This window comes from Symphalangus syndactylus, chromosome 11 (genome assembly GCF_028878055.3).
Source record: "Symphalangus syndactylus isolate Jambi chromosome 11, NHGRI_mSymSyn1-v2.1_pri, whole genome shotgun sequence".
Classification (NCBI taxonomy): domain Eukaryota; kingdom Metazoa; phylum Chordata; class Mammalia; order Primates; family Hylobatidae; genus Symphalangus; species Symphalangus syndactylus.
The window spans coordinates 43,173,245-43,194,261 of NC_072433.2; the positions used below are offsets into that span (position 1 = coordinate 43,173,245).

General features: G+C 53.3%; 1 protein-coding gene across 1 annotated transcript in view; it reads right to left on the reverse strand.

Moving 5' to 3' along the window:
* Positions 1 to 21,017, reverse strand: part of NKD1 (NKD inhibitor of WNT signaling pathway 1) — a 91,430-nt gene that overhangs the window by 14,102 nt on the left and 56,311 nt on the right. The window contains exons 4-6 of the mRNA XM_055298208.2: positions 18,172 to 18,238; positions 4,787 to 4,893; positions 953 to 1,048 (exon numbers count right to left, since the gene is read on the reverse strand). Of these exons, the coding sequence (XP_055154183.1) occupies positions 953 to 1,048; positions 4,787 to 4,893; positions 18,172 to 18,238 (270 nt within the window). The remainder of the gene's footprint in view (positions 1 to 952; positions 1,049 to 4,786; positions 4,894 to 18,171; positions 18,239 to 21,017) is intronic.

The window sequence follows — 21,017 nt, forward strand, 5'->3', positions numbered from 1 at the left end:
CAGCCACCTCCTTCAGTTCCTGAAACACCCTGAGCCCCTGGCCTCTGCCTGCCCAGGACTCCCCCAAGGTTGTGCATGCTACATGGCTCAGCTCCCTTGCCGCCTCCTCCAGGAGGCCTCCCCTGGACATTCCAGCCAGTCTCTGTCACAGCACCTGCTTATTTCCTTCACTGAACACATCACCGCTCACAGTTATCCTACAATTGTTTGGATCTGCCTCTTGTCAGAAGGTCAAAGCTCCAGGGCAAGGAACGTGTTTGTTTTGTTCCCTGCTGTGTCCTTGTGCCTAGTACCTAGCGCCCAATAGATGCACACAGTTGGTGCTCAATATGCAAAGACACAGGCAGGAAGGAGAGAGCTGCGGGAGGAGGGCCCTGAGCGAGTGAGACTGGCCTGCAGAGGGATAAGGAAGAAGAGGTTTGGGATGAGGCTGTGACTGCAGAGCCGCTGGCAGGGCCCTTAGCACTGGAGGTGCTCATTCCTGTACCCTAAAAACAAGGTGCAGTGTGGCCTCTTTGTGCCCCCATCCCCAAGCTCCTGGGCAGCATGGCTGAGCGAGGGAGGTGGCCTGTGGTGGTGCCAGCCCCACCCCTAGAGCTCTGGGACTGTGGAGACAGGGAAGCAGGACAGGACTTGGTTGGGGCCTTGGGGCCTTCTCCAGAGAGGCCCTGGGGCTCTGCACCTGCCACCCCTCTTCTTTCCCAGGAGGGACAGTGCCTGGGCTGAGAGCAGGGGAGCTGCCTTCCCTCCCTGTCCTCTCTTCCCACTTGCCAGCAGCTCTGGGACGCCCTTCTAGATCTCGCAGGAGCTCCCAGCAACTCCCTGGCTGTTATAGCCTTCGCTGAGGGGCAGGACCGATGCAGGGGTGAGAAGTGGCAGTGGCGGGGTGCTGTGCTCAGGCCCTGTGCCTGCAGGCATGATACATGGCAAGAGGCCAGGCAGGTGCACTCACCTCTCGGGTGACCTTGCCGTTGTTGTCAAAGTCATACAGGGTGAAGGTCCACTCCTGCCGGCTGTCCTCCTCCACGGACACGTCGCACTGGAGCTCCTGGATGCAGAGAGATGGGCGGAGCTGGTCCCCTATCTGTGGCAACACTGATTGGGTGGTGGAAGCCTGGGCCTAGAGGCCAGGCCAAGGGGCAGCCACCTGTCCTCTGCCCTCCCCAGACCTTGAGTGGACAGGGAGCACATTGGCCAAGACAGAACTGGCTCAGGAGGGCAGCCAGAGCCTGGGCAGGGGAGGTTTGGCCTGGGGAGGGATGCCTGCAGGGGTACCTGGTGGTCTGTGGGTCTTCAAAGACAAAGGAAACACAGGGGGGTCTGAGAAGAGGCACTGGGGCCTCAGAAAAGCTGAACTTGGACCAAGGGCAAGAAGCAACTAGAAGGCAAAGGAGCGGCAATTTGGGAGCCCCAGCAGGATGCCGGGGTAGGAGAGCATGAGCATGAGGGGCTCGGGTGTCGGTCAGCCCCAGGCCCCAGCCCCTGCAGGGCCCTCCACAGCTGTGTGACCCTGGGCATGTCACTGCCCTCTGCTGTGCCTCAGTTTCTCTTTGTATGCATTATGGAAAATGACAGCCTCTCTCCCACGAGGTTGCTGGGAAGATTAAATGCCCCACCCACATGCCCTCAGCCCAGCTGTTTCCCTGCAGCTGTGGTGGGGACAGTTCCCGACCTCCTGCCTCATGCATGCCTTTCTGTCTCAGGGCAGCCCTGAAGAGCCCGGGAAGGAATGCCCAGAGGCAACGGAACAAGGGAGGGACAGGAGGCAGTGGAAACGCCAGGCCTCCTCACCCCTCCCTGGGACAAATCTGAGTGCATGCTACATGGCTCCTAGGAAGCTCTCCAGCAGGCAGAGCCCACAAATGAACCCAGCCTTCACTGGCTTCCCTCCTTCCTCGCACCTGCACCCCAGGATCGCCTCCCCTACACACTGCCTGCTCCCAGTGTCACGTGGTCAGGTCTGCTTAGGGGAATTGGAAACAGGAAGTGGAGGATAAATGCTGGTGTCATTTACACCCATGCTTGGAGCACTGTCTGGCACATGGAAAAGCTCAATCAATGGTAGTAGCTGTTATTTTTGCTGTAATGATTAAAAGTCATTGAAATAATTATTTCAATCAATAATCAATGAAACAATCATTTCATTATTATCATTTTCAGCAACCTGAAGTGTCTGACCCCAGGGAATGTGAGCCGCGAAGTGGTGAGCTGGTCACCGGAGGGCTGTGTGCAGAGGCTGGCAGAGTGTCAGACGGACAGTTCTAGGAAGCATGCTGTTCAGCAGGAAAGGGCTCCACAAATGGCCTTTCAGATCCATAAGATTCTATGGAAACAAGACCATTCTGTTCCATGGCATGCCAAACTCCACCTCTCCTTCCACCATCAGGAAGGTGGCACCTGGCTGGCCTGGCAGGAGGAAGGCTCAGCTCCCCAGAGAGGGAAAGGCACCTGCCTGCAAACGCTAGTGGAGTGAGCCCCAGCAAGGCATCCTGGCCCTGGCTGCTACAGCTCTAAGCCGTTTCCCTCCAGCAATTCTCCGGCGCCCACGCTGAGTTCAAAGCCAACCTTGCTTCAGCCACGCCCGTTTGATACCTGCCAAGGGACCTCATTGCTCTCTGAGGCACTGTTTCATGTGGCATGACACACGTGCCTACGTACATACCCCTACACACACACACACACACCCCTACACACGTACCTACACACACGCACACCTACACAGGTATATCCCTATACGTGCACACCCTATACTCACATACCTGTGTATCCACACACACACAGCATTTACCTGTTTCCAAGACAGCTTGGGTCTGAGCTTCAGAAACATGAGTTGAGTAACTGGCCACTTGCCCCACCTGTCACATGCGGGTCTCCTAGGCCTCTCCCACACCCCACCTGGGCTTCTCAGTTGAGTCCTGCCCGTGGACCACAGCTCAGTCCCAAGCCTGCCCCTCCAGAAGCAAGCACACTTGGGCTTCCAGGGAGGCAGGATGCCTGGGCCCGGTCTTCCTTCTGCCACTGAGTTCAGCCCTGGGATTTGCCAAGCTCCCCAAAAGACCCTACAAGGACCCAGGTGGGCTTAGGGCGGGGCTGGGCTCCAGGAAGAAGCTGGCAGCCCTAACTCCTACTAGACACTACCTGTCCTCCTCAGGCGAGCCTTCAAGCCTCTTGGAGGCTGGAGTGCTGGTGTGCTGTGTGGGGAGAACAAGCTGTGTGGTGTGACCTGTGCAGGATGGTGGGGCATGGCAGGGAGATGACACTGGAAAGGGGGTAAGATCGGTCACCAGGGACCCTGCACACAGGGCATCTCCCCCATGCCCCACCATCCAGCACAGGCCACATCACGCCACTCACTCTCTCCATGCAGCATGCCGGCACTTCAGCCTCCAGGCCTTTGCTCCTGCAGCTCCCTCTGCCTGAAAGGCCCTTCTCACCCCAAAGGCTCCCCTGTGTACCCCTCTCCCAACTCCTACCCCTATGCTCAGAGCCTCACCCACCTCCCCAGTCTCTATCCACAGCTGCTGTTCCCTCCTCCAGGCACTGCACAGAGCCTGGAAATGCCAAGTGTCCATTACCCCACACCCCTCGGCCTGACCCCACTCCAGGCTCCCAGATCTCATCACTGACTGGGCAGCCATTGGGTTTGGGGCACTCAACTGTCCCCTGGTCACACTGTGCACTCCTTGATGGCAGGAACCACACCCAGTCTAAGCTGGGTACCCTGGCAACTAGCCAGTGCCAATCAGCATTGGTCAGAAAGAGGAACACCCTCTTAAGCACTTTAGACCTTTAGGTGCACAAACTCATGATGCTGACAACAGCCCAATGTGGCAGACATCACCATTATCCCCACCTTACAGGCGAGGCACGTGAGGCCACTGAGACTTTAGGGAACTTGCCCCAAAGTCACAGAGCTACTAAGTGTATAGCCAGGATTTGAACCCAGGCCTGCTGACTCTAGAGCTATGCCCTGGTGGTCTCAGGAAGGCAAACAGAGGGAAGGAGGGAGGGAGCAAGGAGGGCAGAGCAGTGGGGAAGCTCCATGCAGCAGGCCTGGGCCTGGCTCTCAGCACTGGGCACTGTGCTGGGTGCATAGGAGCGTGCTACACTATCAGGTGGTGGGGAACAGACTGTGCAGGCACTGGGTCTGGGGCACTCAACTGTCCCCTTCTCACCCCAAAGGCCCTTCTCTTTCCAAAGACTCCCCTGTGCATCCCTCTCCCAACTCCTACCCCTACGCTCAGAGCCTCACCAACCTCTGCCCACAGCCGCTACTCCCTCCTCCAAGCACTGCATAGAGCCACAGGGAGGCACATCCTTGGTGTTGCCCACATGGGGAAACTGAGGCCCAGAGAGTGTCAGGGTCCTGCCCATGCCTCCTGTTCATCCATCCCACCTGAGAGACCCACAGACACCCCCAGAACAGCCTCAAGAGTTGGAAGGGAAGGTTTCACCGAGGAAACTGAGGTCCAGAGAGGTGACAGCAACAGCAGGGCCAGAGTCCTGCCTCCCTCGTCTACTCTCATGCCCTCTCCCAGGCTGCTGGGCACACCCCGAATGGAGGGGCTGGGGCTGGGCTGAGGGGGTGGGCAGCGGTGAGTCCCTGGGGTCTGCCCTGAGCCAGGACGGCCCCAGATGTGGCAGAAGGAACCTCCCACAGAGGGTGCTGTTCATGCAGGGGAGGAGCCTTCCTGTCTGGAAGGGCCTCAGCTTCCCTCCTCCCAAAGCCCCAAGCTGAGGAAACCCATCTCATCTCCCCAGGATCCAGCACCAAAAGGAAACTTACTTCAAACTTCAGCTGCTTCTTGGAGCCTGGGCAGGGTTCGCTCACTCTCTCCATCTTCTTCTCATCTCCGCTGCCCAGCCCGTCAGTCTTCTCAGGAGGCAGGGCCACTGTTGGGCAGGCAGGCGAGGGAGCATGAGGAGCAGGGTCCAGACACTGGGCGGCCATGCTCACTGCACCTTTGTCCTCCAGGCCTGGCCTGGACATTCTCGCCAGGGGGCTGGGCCCGCTCCTGCCCTGCCCATTTGCTGGGGTCAACATCACACTACTCTGGCACCTGGTACTGCCTGGGGAGACCTTCCCCCAATGTGGTGCACCCACTTGCACTGTGGGGGGCCCCCTCAGGCCCCCACTAGCCTATAACTTCTGCCCTATGGAGGCACGCAGCCACCCAGAGCAGTGTCAGGCCAGAGGGCAGATGGATGAGAGTGGAGGGGTGCTTCTGGAGCCCAGCGAGGGAGCTTAGGGACCATGGCCATTTTCTGCAGTCTCAGTGCCTTCTGTGTTGACATTTTGGCCTCCTCAAAGGTGCCACCCACCTGAGCACAGCCTACGGCACCGTGGTGGATGGCCAGAAGGAGTGCCAGAAACAGAGTTCAACTGGGTTGGCAAAGATGTGCACACACGCACTCATCCACATACATGTATGCACAAGCACACATGCACACATGCACACATATGTACACTCATGCATCACACCTGCTCGCACACATATGCACACTCACACATGCACACACACTCACACATACACAAAAGGCATCTTCAGGGAGCACGCTCATCCTGAACCTTGCATTTGGCCTCTGCTCACCGCAGGTCCTCCCCTCTCTGCCAAAGGTCACAGTCCTCTGTGTGGCCTGCCAGGAACTGTGGGAGGGTGAGTATGAAATCCCAGGACTTACTGACACTATTTTCCTGAGGATGCCAGCTCAGGGTAGCATCATCGTCCTTGATCTAGGATCCAGACTACAAAGTGCCATCAATTCTTGGAATGTCCCATAAGCCTCCTTTAGTTCCTTCTGCCATTTTGTCTCTGTCTGATAGGGGGGCTGGGGTTTACCGGAGACATCTTTTCCAGGCCACACTCACAGCTCCTCTCATCTGATTCCTTCTGTTGCCCTGGGGTAGTAAATTTGTTGTCCTGTTTTAAAAGTGAAGAAACAGCCTGGCTCCTACTCCGGGAAGGGACCCTGGCCCCTCCACCCTGACCCAAGGTTGGCCAGGAGGTCATGTGAGGAGCTGAGACTCCCCAGTCAGAGAGGAAGGCAAGGCAGGACTTTGGTCTTGAGAAGTCAGCAGCCTGGAGAAATGAGGCCGCTAGGCCAGGAAACTAGATGGGGCATTTGTGTCTCTCCGATCCCACACTCCCACCACACTCACACACCCCAGCTTTGCAAGCAAGGACCCAAGGGCAGTCCCTGGGCCAGGCCAGTGGGCCTGGGCCCCAGCTCTCCTGCTCTGCTCTGGTCCTGCGGGCTGGGAGCTCTCTCCTCTGCAGTTAACTAAGGCACTTCCCCTGGTGTCCTTGCGCCTTGGCACCACTGTACATAAAGATGAGGCAGCAATGACTAAGCACTTGCTGTTTACCAACTCCATCCTCATGAAGCCCTGTGAGGCAGTCATTACGATTAGCTCTATTTTCCAGATGGGGAAACTAAGGCTTGGAGAGGATAAGTGCCTCGCTAGTAAATGACAGAACTGGTATTTGAACCCAGGTAGCCTGAATCATGCTCACAGTCAGTCCACTAGGCTGCCCCCCGCCCCCCGCCATGCCTTTCATGGCTCAGTTCGGGAGACTTGGTGCTTCTCTCAGCCTGCCTCTCTCTGTCTAATGGAGGCCAGCCAGCCAGGGCAGTGGTCATCTCCAGGTGGGTTCTGTTCTCTGGCACCGTGTGACCCTGGGTGGATCACATACCTTCTCTAGATGTCTCAGTTTCCCCAACTGTAAAATGAGGAAGCTACCAACCCCTTCCCCAGAGGACCCTTGTGTGGATGCAACAAGCTCTGATCATAACGGGCTAAGACCCCCAGCGCACTAGGTCTGGCTATGAGTAGTAACAGTCAGGGGACTGATGGCCCCACCCCACTGACTCCTGGAACAGGTCAGTTAGCAGCTAAGTTTTCTCAAAACTGAGGCTTCAGGAATGCAAATGGACACAAACGCATTATATCAAATACATACAGCCTGTGCGGGCAGCTTTGGACAAGGCCCTTGACTCCTCTGGACCTCAGTCCCCTTGTCTGTAAAATGGGAATATGATGGCCTCATCTTCACAGGGCTGTTGGGAAAGGGCAATGAGGAAAGTGCTTACTGAGCACAGTGACCAGCACACAGTAAGTGCTCAACAAATGCTGGCTTTGCCAAGGATGTCTGCCAGCTGACAGCCCAGATCCCAACGATCCTGCTTGACCCCAAACTGCCCCACTGGAGAAACCAGAGTAATATCATGGCCTGCAGCATCCTCTACTCACCTCCCAGGCAGGGGGAAAGAAGAGAAAGAAAAAGAAGAAAGAAAAACAAAGCCCAGCTCCATCTTCAAAGCTGCTGCCTCTCTCTGCAGAGGTCCTGGCTGGAGATGCAAGCTGGCCAGGCTTGTCGAAACCAAACTTCAAGTTCAAAGGGAAGTTATCAGAAAACCACCTTCAGGTTCAGTGTTGCCTTTCATGTTCCACTTGATAAAATCAAAGAAAAGGAACCTCTGTCCCTGCTCTCTCGTCCTCTGGAGCACTCTTCCCCCGCCATGCACGGACAGCCTGTCTTCCCTCAGGACCTCCCCTTTCCTTCCTTTCTCCTCACCTGAAGGGGCTGGAAAACATGCCCCTCGACCCCTCATCTGTCTTCCCCAAAGACCAGTGTGGCCCGGATTGTCTTCTCTTCACCAGTGGCTCCCTCATCCCATCCCAGCTCAGAAAGCCACCCGGACATCCACAGGTCAGCCGACGGTCAGTGAACCCACCAGGGGCCCCTCCCAGCATGGGGCCTGTGATCCATCCTGCCCTGGGGCTGTGGGGGTCAGGAACAAGGACAGTCAGCACTCTCTATCCCCACCAAAGAAGGTCGTTCACCCTCTTATTGTCCCCTAACCAGTAGCTAGAAGAGGTGGCAGAGAACCGGCCACGCAGACCCCAATGCCGGGGCAGGTGCCAGGCCTCATCCACATATGAGCCCTCTGAAACTAAACTAAGTCGAGCCACCACGGCCCCCAGCCAGTCCTGTGCAGAAGAAACCACCCTCCACCCATCAGTGAGCGCAGGCCCACTGGAGGCGGGAGAGGGGGACTGGTGCTCGCTGCAGGCCACCCAGGCCACGCCAAGGGGGATTGCAATGATATTTCTGTTGAGATCAGCTTTGGCACCAGGGTCTGAGTCCATTCTCTGCCTCTGATTCCTGTTTAGCCCAGCGATTTTTCCCCTTGGGAAATTATCTTTTGGGGGCCTAATTTCAGGGGGTGCTGATCATAGTGATCACTCTTCAATTGAAAGTCCAAGGAACTACAGGAGACACTGCTCATTTGGAAGAAAAAAGGAAAGCAGGGGACCAGGTGGGGAAAAAAGGCCTTTCACTTGCCTAAGAAGCACTTTTGGGTGACTTAGAGCAGGAGGTGGCAAACTACACTTGCTGAGCCAAACCTGGCCCACCTCCTGTTTTTGTAAATAAAGTTTTATTGGGACACAGCCATGCTCATTTGCATTGTCCATGGCTTCTTTCACTCTATGACAGCAGAGTTGAACTGTTGCAACAGAGCCCACAAAGTCTAAAATACATACTATCTGGCCCTTCATGAAAAAGTCTGTGGATCGACTGCTGCTTTAGATGTGTGCCACCCTCCACTTCCACCAGGATATGTGCTTGATGAGCAGGGCACAGACAATTTCACCTATTACTTGCCTGCTTGGCTGGAAACCCTTGTGCGGTACACAACCTGCCCAACCATACAGTGGCCGTGGAAGGAAGAAAATGTCAACTCTGCTTTCTTAAGGCCTATTGTCAGCCCATATGAATCTGGGGGGGTTGGTAATGGTTTGTGGAGCTCCTTCTCTTTGGAAACTGCTCCCTGTCCCTCCTCACACCACAGCCACGAGGAGTCAGCTTGCTGTGTTTACCAAATGACGGTTCTCTCCCCATTAGCTCCCAGCCTGGCAGCTCTCCACCCTCAGCAACTGCCAGATTAAATGCATTACTTGACCATCTTCACCCGGCTCCCTTTGATGTTCCCTTCTCAAGCTTCAAAATACCTTTTGGAGGGAGATCAGACAGCATTAAACAGAATTACTAATTAATTAAGCAAAGTTAAATTTTAAACACTGTTTGTTGTGTTAGCCAAAAGCCTGAACAGAACAGACTTTTTTCCTCCGCTGAGATCAAAGACAGTCTCTTCCCTCTCCCCTCCCCCAGTTTAAAAAAAGGGAGGGGTGGGGAGGAAGAGAGAGGGAAAGAAGAGAGTGAGGAAATACCCAAATGGTGACAACTTTGATTGTGGGTCTAGACACCCCCCCCGCCTCCCCATGGGCCCAATGGGAGGCTCCTTGGGGACCGCATGCTGTGAGAGCCACAGTCACTCGGGACTGTTTACCCTGGCAAATGGCAGAGACCCAGGGAGCAGGATGGCACAGCCCACCCAGCCCAAGCTGCTGACAGCTGGTGCCACCCAAACAGCAAGAGAAGAAGGCCTGTGAAATAAAACAGACCTGCCCTCCTCAACAGTCCAACGGGGTGAGCTCATCGGGGCTCCTCCCCTTGGTCTGGGGTCACTTGAGGTCACTAGGAGACCGGCTCCAAGAAGCAGGCTGTGCACTGTACAACCTCAGGTGGTGCCACTCACATGACCAATACCCTAGATATGTGTATTACTTATGACATCCTTTGGACAGATGGCAGAAAGGTGTCTTGAGGAGGGGCAGCTTTTTTCTAGTTTGCATGAATGCATCCGGAGCTAGCAGCGTGCTATCTCCCGCCATTCAGTCTAGCACTTTATTCTGTACAGTCCTATCTGGGACCTTCTGATTGCTTCACAGGAGCCTCCACATCTGCACAGCCAGAAAGCAAGTTTCTTGAGATCTGGCGCCTTCTAGGCTTCTGCTCCCGGATTGCCCAATGCCTAGCACTTCCCATACTTGCACAGGGCAGAGATTCCGCCAGGCCTGCTGAACTATAGCACATTCTTCAGGTAGGTATAAGGAAGCTTGGCTACATAACAAATATGCCATACCTTCTGCTTGATGGAGACTGGGAAGTGCCATGGGGAGGTGGGGAGTTGAAATTTAGGTAAAAATCCAAACCTGGGATGATACCAGTAAATGCCAGCTTATCTTAACACAATCCAGAAAGGCCTAGTGCATATGAAACTTGGAAAGAAGAGACAAATTTGAAACACAGTTATGACTAAATCAGCCCCACTAAAGACCAGAAATTACTAACACTTCAAATGTATGGCAGACCCCTTTCTTAGCCTAGTTACCTGGCAAGTTCTTCTCAGTGAATACAATGTAAGATTTAACACAAGCCAGAACTTCCTTGCTAGAGTCTGGATGCTCGCCCTGACATATCCACAGTCCTTTCTCAATTGTCCACGTACAGATTATCTGCTGCAAATATTTTAGTCTCAGGGTTGCTTGCCAAGATGTTTGAGTCCGCAACCTTCTGACAGCAGCTGTTCGAGGGAATGCAGATGAATTTTAATATTAGCCTCTGCCAAATATAATTAGGCGGGTAAATCTGCTGCCAGTAAAAAGAGAAAGATATCATATGTGCATTCCAGGCCAAATGGTTTCTTGCAGTTTCTGTATCAGGCTCTCCTTAGGGAATGAGGGTCCTAGCGATCCCACCTCTGTTTGTAAACACAGCCACATACTTTGGTGGGCTGCACGGAGAGGCTGGTGAAGTTAGTAGTACCACACATTATTCCATTAAGTCCTCTTAACACTGTGCAGGGTGTGCTACTGTTGGCATCGTACAAAAGAGGAAACTGAGCTTAAAAACCAAAACTGATTATGCTGTTTCCCTGCTTAAACCCCTCCAGTGGCCCCCTTTCCCCTAAGGAGGGGTCCCAAGGCTTCCACGACCCGGCTGCTGCCGCCTCTCAGTCCCGTCTCTCTGTGGAACTGCTTTCCCTTTTCTGAGCCTGCCATGCTCTCACGCTGTTATCCCTGCCAAGGACACTCTTTCCAGCTCTGCAATTCCCACTCATCCTTCAGGTCTTCAGTTTAAGCCTCCCTTCCTCTAAGCAGCATGCTCTCACACCCTCAGGGCTAGGTGAGGCTTCCCTGCTCAGTGAGCCTTATTACACCATTATTATATCACTCATTTAATCATCTGAATCTTCCATCAGCCCAGTATCTATACCCTGAGATATATACGTCTATAGCACAGTGTCTATCACACTATAGGTGCTGCATCATCATCAGCATCATCAAAATGAAACAACGGTAAGTAGCAGAACCAGGATTTGAACCCAGAAGTTGTGGAACAAAGAGAACTAAATCCCAGTTTCCCAGCTCTTCAACCACTGGCCTCTCCACTCTGTCAGACCACAATAGCTGACACCTGTTCCTGCCTGTCCAGCAATCCTTCTCCTCCTTCTGATAATAGCATCTGGCTTTCCTCCGCAGAGCCACTCATCCCCCACTCTCAGTCTATCTAGTTTATGGAGACTGATCCCACTCCACGGTCACACTGCACTCAGTACCCCCACCTGACCCGGCTTGTTTCATCCTGAAGGCCACGTGGCTGGTCCTAGGTCAGTATGAAAGGAGAGTTTATGGAGAAGCTAATGAAGCTAGGCTTCTGGGCCCCCTCACCTACACGGGCCCTTTCCAAGCCAGAATGGGTCTTTGCAAGGTGTTTATGTGGTCATATGTGTTGGTATTTGTAACATTTTCCAAATTAGGCATTTTATCCTCAATCTATTAAGATTGATATCTAACAATTCTGACAACCTGTGCCTGTGTGAGGTGATACTGGGGGAAATACAGGCATTTCTGGACATGAGCTAAGGAGAGACTGAGTTGGTGAGTTATTTATTTTGGTTTAGCCCCAGAAAGCTTCAGGTCCCACAAAACCTAGATCTACCCTGGTCAAGTGACCAGTAAAGTGGTCAGTAAAGTGAGTCCAACATGTGCAAGAACCCCTGTGACCTGGGAACTTTCTTCCACCTGAGAGGGCTGTGCTCATAGGATGGGAGTGCCCAGAGCTGGGAACTGCCACCCTTGCCACCTGTGGGGGAGGAGCTACCGGGGAAAAGAGGGAGAGATGATGGAGAGGGACAGAGAGGGGCAGCGAGAGAGACACGTGTGTGAATGTGTGAGTATACATGCATGTGTGTGCGTGTGTGTGTGCGCGTGCATGTGTCCATGACATGGTTTTAGCTCCAGAATCTAAACAGGCCTTTTTAGGCAAGATCTACCCTAGGATTTTTCAATTTCATGAGCCAAAAGTTTAAGTGAGTTTCCAAAAGAACCGAAAGAATCCTGACTTAACAAATCCATCTCTCTGAGATCCTGCTTTTTAGGAAAAACCACCAGCATCAGCACCACAGCAGTAATTCACTCACCCAGGGCAGTCCCTCTAGGGCTATTTCCAGCTTTTTCACCAGTGGGTGCCTGCCCCTTCCTGAGACCAGAAATGCCACCAGGGCCTTCTTCTCCACCATCCTGCCTCCCAGCTGCATTTTACTGCCACTAGATTTTGCTTATGGACCAATTGTAACTGAGGGGGAAACAAAAAAGGAGAAAAGGGGGGTGGGGAGGAAACCCTTCTCAACAAATAACATTCTGGCCTTTTTTTCCTCATCAGAGCATAAGGCTGGTGGCCACTCGGCTTTGAGATCTGAACAGGATTGAGACAAAACATCTGTTCAGGGAGGGAGAGGGAAGCCCCGGGGGAGAGAGAGGGGAAAAGGGGAGAAAAAGCCTTCTGTGGGCTAAAAATATCACGTCCCTTCCACTCTCCCCGCCCCCGCCACACCGTCCCTACCCAAGTTAAAACATGTGATGAAATTCGGCTTTTACAATCTAACCCCGAGCTACTTGAAACTATTAAAGCCTCTCCGGTATCTGACACAAGTCAGAATTTCCACTGTTCCAGCTGAGCTTTTATGAGGAGCAGACTTGAGAGAAACTGCCAAGGTAACAAAGTCCGCTTGTTCTCTGTCACCGCTGCAACTCAGCTTCTGGGGGGACTGCAGGGGAGTGGAGAGTCAAGGCCGCTGACACCCCCCGACAGGACAGGCTCTGAACTGAGGGAGAGGAGCCAGCGGGGCATGGGCACCTGCCCCTCCATCTGGGGGTCCCCGCTGCCCTCCCATGAACTCCTCTTCCTCCCAGCCTTCCTGGGAAGCCACCGCCAGCCCTGTGTATTGAGGAGCCTTGCCCGGGAGTCCCGGGCAATGTCCGTGGCTACTTCCTGAGAAGTCTTGACTCGCTCTCTCTCTGTTTCTTGCCCAACTGCTCCCTGAACCCCAAGGTCCAATCACCAGGTATCCCACGGCCTCCTCGGCACCTCTCCTTGGATGTTAAATGGGCATCTTGAACCCAGCTGGTCCAAAAACGGGAGGCTTGATGGTCACCCGCCAAAACCTCCACCTCAGAAGTGACACTGCCAAATCCTTAGTTCCTGAAACCAAAAGTCTAAGATGCAACCCTGATCTCTGTCGTTCCCTCAACACCCTTCTCACCAGCTCCAACCTCCAGCCCCGTGGACCTCTCCCCAGCCCCAAGCTCCCAGGCTAAGCCAGCACCATCTCCTCTCGCCTGCAACCCTGCAATCACCTCCTGGTTTCATTGCCCCCTTCCTCCCTGCCCATGGGCAGTCCCTCCCAGAAGCCAGAATTCGATTCTTAAAACGGAGGTCAGAATCCAGCAGTCACCCACCCAACCATCTGGGCAGAACTACGCAACCTAAGTGCATGGTCCCACACTTGCCAACCGCCCCACTCTCATTCCTGATTGGCCTTTCTGTTCTCCCCCAAACACCAAGTTCCCTCCACTCTGGGGTTCTGCTCACTCCTAGCTGCTCTCCCCCTACATTCTTCCATGGCTGGCTCCTTCCTGGCATCTGCATCTCAGATGAAACATCACCTTCTCAGAAAAGCCTCCTCACTCTACCTCTCCTTGGGTTTTACCTCTTAGCAGAGAACCAATACCAGAAACTTCCATGCTCCTTTGCAGATTTATGTATTCATCCCTGCCTCCCTCCTGTGAATGTCGTGACTGCTGGGCCTGCCTACCTTGCTCATGCCTGTGAACCCAGGGCCCAGTAGAGCCCCTGGCTGCAGCAAATGCCCAACACATACTGAATGGTGAGGAGTGAGGGGCCAGATTCTGTTCTCAGTCTGCTGTGTGACCTTGGCCAGGTCACTTCCCTCTCTGGGCTTCAGTTTTCTAACTACAGATGAAAGGGCTACAGACCTCCCAAGTCCCTTTGCCCAACGTCTGACCCCTGGGAGCCTGGACGGACTGGCCCAGGCCCCAACACAGGTGTATACAGGACCTGCCTGAGAGGCTGGAAGGAGGGGTCACCTGCTTTCAGTGAGGCAGAGGGAGGGGTCACCTGCTTTCAGTGACTACAGGGTGTTGACTTTCCTTTTTCAGTGAGTGTTTATTTATTGAGCACATACAGCATGCCAGACCCTACTCCAGGCACCGGGAGTATGGGGAGGCCTTTGGAGATTCTAATAGGATTAAAGAAGCTTTGCAAAGAGGTCCTCTTTGATCTGGGCTAGGTAAATGATTATAAACATGGGCTGGCACCTCTTCAAGAAAACTGAACCCAGGAAACAAGAATCATGGCAGCTCAAGTGTGCTGGGCACTTACTTTGTACCAGGGCCACCCTTGGGACCTACATTCATCACCTTGCTGTCTTCACAATAACCCTGGCGAAGAAGTGCTATAAGGAACCCAGTGAGGAAATTGAGCCACAGGGAAGTGACTCGCCCAAGGTCACACAGTGAGTGTGGGTAAGCCAGGCTGGAATGGGGTCTGAGCTGCGAATTCATGGAAAGTCAGAATGCAGGGAGGAGAGATGAGGAAGGCAAAGTTAGGGACCATTGCAGAGCTGAACAGGCCCCGAGCTCCCAGAGTGCTGCTCAGCCCCTGCCAGGCCTCAATCTTAACACTGCTCCCTGCTGGGCAGAACCACCAACTCCAGGCACATCCACCCTTGGGCTGAGGAAGCAGAGACCACCCCACGGGCTGCCACATCCACAGGCCAGGCCAGTGGGGAGGGGGCGGCAGGGCCAAAGCAAGGCCTGCCCTGGAAGCCGGGAGGCCTGGGCCTGGTCCCGAGGAGGAGGGGCTGCCTGACTTCAGTGGCTCTGAGCATCTCCTTTAGGGAGCAGGGACCCTGCAAGCTAGACTGGACCCTGCAGGCTGGACCGCGCCCTGCACAGCAGACTTCCTAGAGAAGATGCCGGAGAGTGGAGAGATAGAAACCAGGCACTTGAGGATGTGGAGGGACAACCAGCAAAGGCCCAGAGATGAGACACAGAGATAGCCAAGAAGCTGGGAGAGGGCAGCGTTCACCAGGTGAGAGGCAGGGGGGACCTGGAGAGAGGGAGATGGGAGAGGGGGATGAAGCAGTGGCTGCAGCACCCTCAGACACAGTGACTCCTGGAGGCCATGCAGGGGAACGCGGCCTGGCACCCATTCTCCCCGTGGGGCCCAAGCCGCAGGCTGCAACTACCTGGAGTCCTGCCCAGCTGTGGAGGCAGGGAGGCCGGGTGTGTGCTGAAGGTGAGCATGGGGTCACCCCTCCCCGGTCCTCAGACCTCAGCTGGGTCAGCTGAGGAGGGGTCCCTCTCCCCTTCTCCCCACGAAAGCCTCACCTCACCAGCCCTGCCACGCCCAGCCAGCTCTCAGAGCTTGGGACTTTTGATGTTTACTTTGTTCTTTCCCCAGTTCAAAAGGAGCTCTGCAGCCCTGGCCCTCGCACCAAGCCCAGCCTTAATCTCCCATCCCTCCCGCTCCCAGCTGGCCAGTTAAGGCGGTTAAGACGCTGGATTAGGGCCGGCTTTACATAACAACGCGGGAGCTAAAGCCATCCTCTCCTGGGATGGCTAAAAGACTTCTTTTTATCTTCACGCCTCAGATGGCCTTTTTTCTCTCTTAAACAGCTCTCCAGCCCGCCAAGAGGCAATGAACTTGGCCAACAGGAAGACAAAGAAGAGATTCAGGACTCGGCTTGTTTTCCCTTAGTCAGTAGCACACAGGGACCCCCCAGCCCCAGGTCCAGAGCAGGCAGCTGGCTTTCTGTGGCCAGAACTCAGTAGCACCTGCTCTCACCAGACGTAGCCATGCGGTGGCCTACCATCCACACCATATTCCCCACCCTGGGGTGGGTGGCCTCAGACCACAGGACCAAGGATGCCAGAGGACCACAGATGGTCACCGGGCCCAGGGTCCCTCATAGGGTCTTAAGGGCCACACGGACAGGTCCAGATGCCCACCCGACTCAAACCACAGCAGCTCCACTCCTACTGCCTTATTTACGGTTTTCACCTTTAAATAGTGACATTCGTTTTTAATTTCATGAGGAATACATAATTGTGTTTTTTTTATTTTTTTTTAAATATTTTAGAATTATTGATAATAGAGAGAGGGTCTATGTTGCCCAGGCTGGTCTTGAACTCGTGAGCTCAAGCAATCCTCCAGCCTCAGCCTCCCAAAGTGCTGAGATTATAGGCTTGAGCCACCATGCCCAACTATTCTTATAAATGTTTAACCATGAAATGCAGATAACACAGACTTAAGTCTCCCCCCATGTTTGGAAAGAGCTATGGTTATCATCTGTCTAGGCCTCTATCCACACAGTCATATGCGTACGGGGTACCCTAAGAAACGCCTGAGGATGGTCTGGTGCCTTTTTTTTTCCACATAAAAGATATCAGACTGTATGCACACACAAAGCTTTCTGTTCATGGAGTCCCTCCCCCTTGATCTGGGGCCTGCTTACATTTGAGCAAAGTTTGCTAGAACCTGGCTCTCCAGCCTGCCTCCAACTTCTAGGCAACGGAGTGAGTTATCTTCAAACAGTGCTTCTCCGAGTGCAGTGTCCATGCAAGTCACCTGGGGAGCTTGTTAAAATGCAGATCGCATTCAGCAGGCCTGGGCTGGAGCTGAGATTCTATATTTATAACAGCTCTCAGGCCAGATGTGGCCACGGTCCTCAGGTCTGGCCCATGCTCCCCTTGAGAACTTCCCAGAACTGTCTGCTCTCCCCTTGTGGCCCTTCGGACCCCCACAGGCCTGGATCCCCCTCCGCAGACCCTTGCATCATGGTCCCCCAGCTCTCCAGCCAGCTGTCTGCCCTGGTCTCAGCAAAGAGGTCCTTCCTTACTCTTATAAGGCAGCCCCCGTTTGGTGATTTCTTTCCCTGTTTCTGAATTTAAAATCTCCCATTCAGCAAACACTCCGCTTCACGCTGTCATCCGTTCCTGGCACCAACTCTGGGAGCCAAGCAGGGCAAAGGCCCTTGTTCCCATTCTATAGATGTGGAAACTGAGGCTCAGAAAGGTGGGGTGGCCTACCCAAAGTCAAACAGCACATCAGCAGCCAGCAGACCCTCTACTTAAGCGTCCTGATTCTCTCTACAGCACGGCGCTTCATCATGAAGAAAGCAAGCAGCGGCCAGGTGCGGTGGCTCACGCCTGTAACCCCAGCACTTTGGGAGGCCAAGGTGGGAAGGTCACTCGAGGCCAGAAGTTCAAGACCAGTCTGGGCAACATGGTGAGACCCCATCTCTACACAAAAATTTAAAAATTAGCTTGGCATGGTGGCGTGCAACTGTAGTCCTAGCTACTTGAGAGGCTGAGGTGAGAGGATCACTTGAGCCGAGGTCGAGGCTGCAGTGAGCTATGATTACCTACTGCACTCCAGCCTGGGTGACAGAGCAAGACCCCGTCTCAAGAAAGGAAGAAGGACAACAGAGGAGAGAGGTGAGAGGCTGGCTGTGTGTGTGTGTGTGTGTGCACACTCATGCACCAAGAGACTGACATGACGGAGGAAACAGAATAGACACTGTGTATAATGCTTATTCCATGCCCAACACTGCCTGATCACACTTCACACATCACTCTGAGCAGCTACTCTTAACATCCCCCAGAGGAGCAGCAGAGTTTCAACAACCTGTCTGAGGTCCCCCAGCTAATCTACTGCAGGGCCAGGACGTGGACCTAGGTGACCAGACCCCCACCTGGGCTTGGACCTATGAAGTGCCACACCTGTCTCTTACTCCTCTCCTCCATCCCACCCTCCAGTCTACCTCCACCCAGAGTCACAAGGTCCCTGTTGTGCCCTCCATCTGCAGATTTTCTGGAGTACACAGGGCACATGGCCAGGTAGACACCCGCTTCCCCCACTCGCTGCTTCTGGGAAGAGAGCAATGGACTCCGAATACCTTCCAGCCGAAAGTCGTCCTCCTCTTCCTCGCTGAGCGTGTCTCTCAATACGTCGCCCACGAGCTCCTAGAAGAAGACAAAGCAGAGGCATTGAGCAGGGGTTAGGGGGAGCCCAGTGCTGGGACGTTAAAAGCGGCGCCATGAGGACCCTGGGCTGATTCTTCTGATCGGAATTCAGGTCAACTGAGGCAGATCCTATTGCACCTGAAAAGTTAAGCGCCAAGGTGGGTCCCTCCTGCCTTTAACATAAACCCACACGCATCAGCACAACATTCAGGCCCCTGCAGGCTATGGCTCCACCGGGTCTTCCGTCATGCCTCCCATATTTCACCAACACACATGCCTTCCGTGCACACACCCTGCCTGTTCCCCACCAGTGAGTTAAGGATATCTGGGATCTCATCCCAACCAACCTGACCAGGAGGTGTCAAGTTAGTGAGGGGAGTATTGCTGGTCCACAGGCTGGGAAATTTCTAGGATGTCAACAAAGGCCCCATCTGTCTGACCCACCCTAGCAGGATAACTCCAAATATGGAAGAAACTAGACCATACCTTGTCAAACTGTCTTCTGTATTTATTGGTATTCTGCCAGAAGAGTTCTATGATCAAAGAAGATTCTTTTAAACAAAGTTAAACAAGATCTCTTACAGCAGGACTTATCAGGACTTTTACTATGGTTCTAAACACTGAATCTCCAAGTGCTGGCATATTTCGCATTCTCCAAACTTATTTAGACCATGGAGCTTCGTTTTCAAAAGCATCACATGAGATGCGTGTCCCAAGAAACCCACTTTAGGAAATACTCCGGTTATGGGAGGACAGACAAGGGTTTTGGGGATGATGATGCTACGGTAGCGCTTCTCAAAACACAAAATGACAAGCAATAAAAAAGCCCAAACTCAGCAGCTGTCACCAACTTCTCTTTGTGAAAATCAAAGAGAAAAAAAACAAAAACAAAAACAAAACCCAACCCTCTCCTTGGGGGAAAAAAAATTCTACACCTCAGATGATGCTTAAAAAAAAACCAGTCCTCATCTTGATGAACAAAAGAAAAAACACAGCTTTGTATTGCTGATCTCATCAACTGGACGCAGCTGGAGGTAAGCCTCTTGCTTTTTTTTTGTTTTTTGTTTTAAAGACAAGCAGCTAACATTTTGTGGCTGTTCTCTTTCTTCTTTCAAATCTTTCTAGGGCATTATACACTCTTTCTTAAAAGCTGTTAAAATGTGGCCATTCAGACTCCGGTGTCCCATTTACTTCAAAACCAGGCTACTTTATTCCTCGAGTCAGGATGGCTTCCCTCTCCTCCTCTGCCAATTATTATAATCATCGAACATTTCCTGGGCTTGTAAACTGGCTGTTTGTGTTAACAGAGCCCGAGTTGACAGGGGAGCTGGGAGATGATGACAGGAAAGGGATGCACACAGGTGGCATCATTAGATGGCTGGGATGCCCCAGCAGCCAATTAAAGCCCATCTTTCATGCAGGAGAGAGACGGGTGCCGCCACCCCCTGAAAGGCTGGTAGGCAGAGCTTCCTCGAGGGAACAGGTGACAGTCTTCAAGAGAATCTGTGCACCTCTTCATGCTGAGGTCTTCTGCAGAGGGGGGCTCTGCACCTGCCACCCTGACTGCACTGCAGCCAGGTGACAGCATCAATGAGACGTCTGAGTACTCGTGTCTTTTTACTGGCATACTTGGAAGAGTTTAAAGACTCCAGACATCGCCACCAACAAGGCAGCTGTGTGGGACCCTATGATGATGACCGCGTGTGCTCAAGGCACCCCAGTCACCACCGATGACAGCTTCAGCACTCCCTGCTCGGAGGACCAAGCTCTCCGACACACTCAGAAAGCAGAGTTCTGGCAAGTTCTGGCGTAGGCCTCTCACCACTCAACAGTACCCTGCTCTGGAGAACACTGGAAAGCTCCCCGGAGCCATGGTCCATGGACGCACTGTGCTGTGCCAATGCTCAACTTTGTAAAAATTCATCTCCCCGGCTGGGCATAGTGGCTCACGCCTGTAATCCTAGCACTTCAGGAGGCCGAGGCAGATGGATCACGAGGTCAGGCAACCTGGCCAACATAATGAAACCCCATCTCTACTAAAAATACAAAAAATTAGCCAGGCGTAGTGGCAGGTGCCTGTAATCCCAACTGCTTGGGGGGCTGAGGCAGAAGAATCGCTTGAACCTGGGAGGTGGAGGCTGCAGTGAGCTGAGATTGTGCCACTGCACTCCAGCCCGGGTGACAGTGCGAGACTCCGTCTCAAAAAAAAAAAAAAAAAAAAATTTATCTCCCCCACTGAGCCAAACGGCCCAGGGTCTCCGGCGTGCAACGTGCATGCTCCTAGACCTTTGAGTCTCTAGGCCAGAAGCCATTTGGGATGTTGAGCCAAACACAGGATCACATCCTGGCTGTACCTCCTGCCTTGCCTTTGGACCTCAGTCTACTTATTTGTAAAACGGGTACAGTCATCACCCATAATAATAATCAAACAGCTGACACTTACTGTGCATTTTCCATGTGTCAGGCACCATGCTAGGCACTTTATAGTCATTCCTCAGTACCTGTGGGTGACTGGTTCCAAAACTCCCTGAGGCTATCAAAATCTGTAGATGCTCAAGTCCCTTATCTAAATGGTGTAGTATTTGCATATAAACTACAAACATCCTGCCCTATACTTTAAATCGCCTCTAGATTACTTACAATACCTAACACAGTGTAAATGCTATGGAGATGGTTATTACACTGTATTGCTTAGGGAATAAGGACAAGAAAAGTCTATGTGTTTAGTACGGATGCTTTTTTGTTTCCAAATATTTTCTATCTATGGTTGGCTGAATCA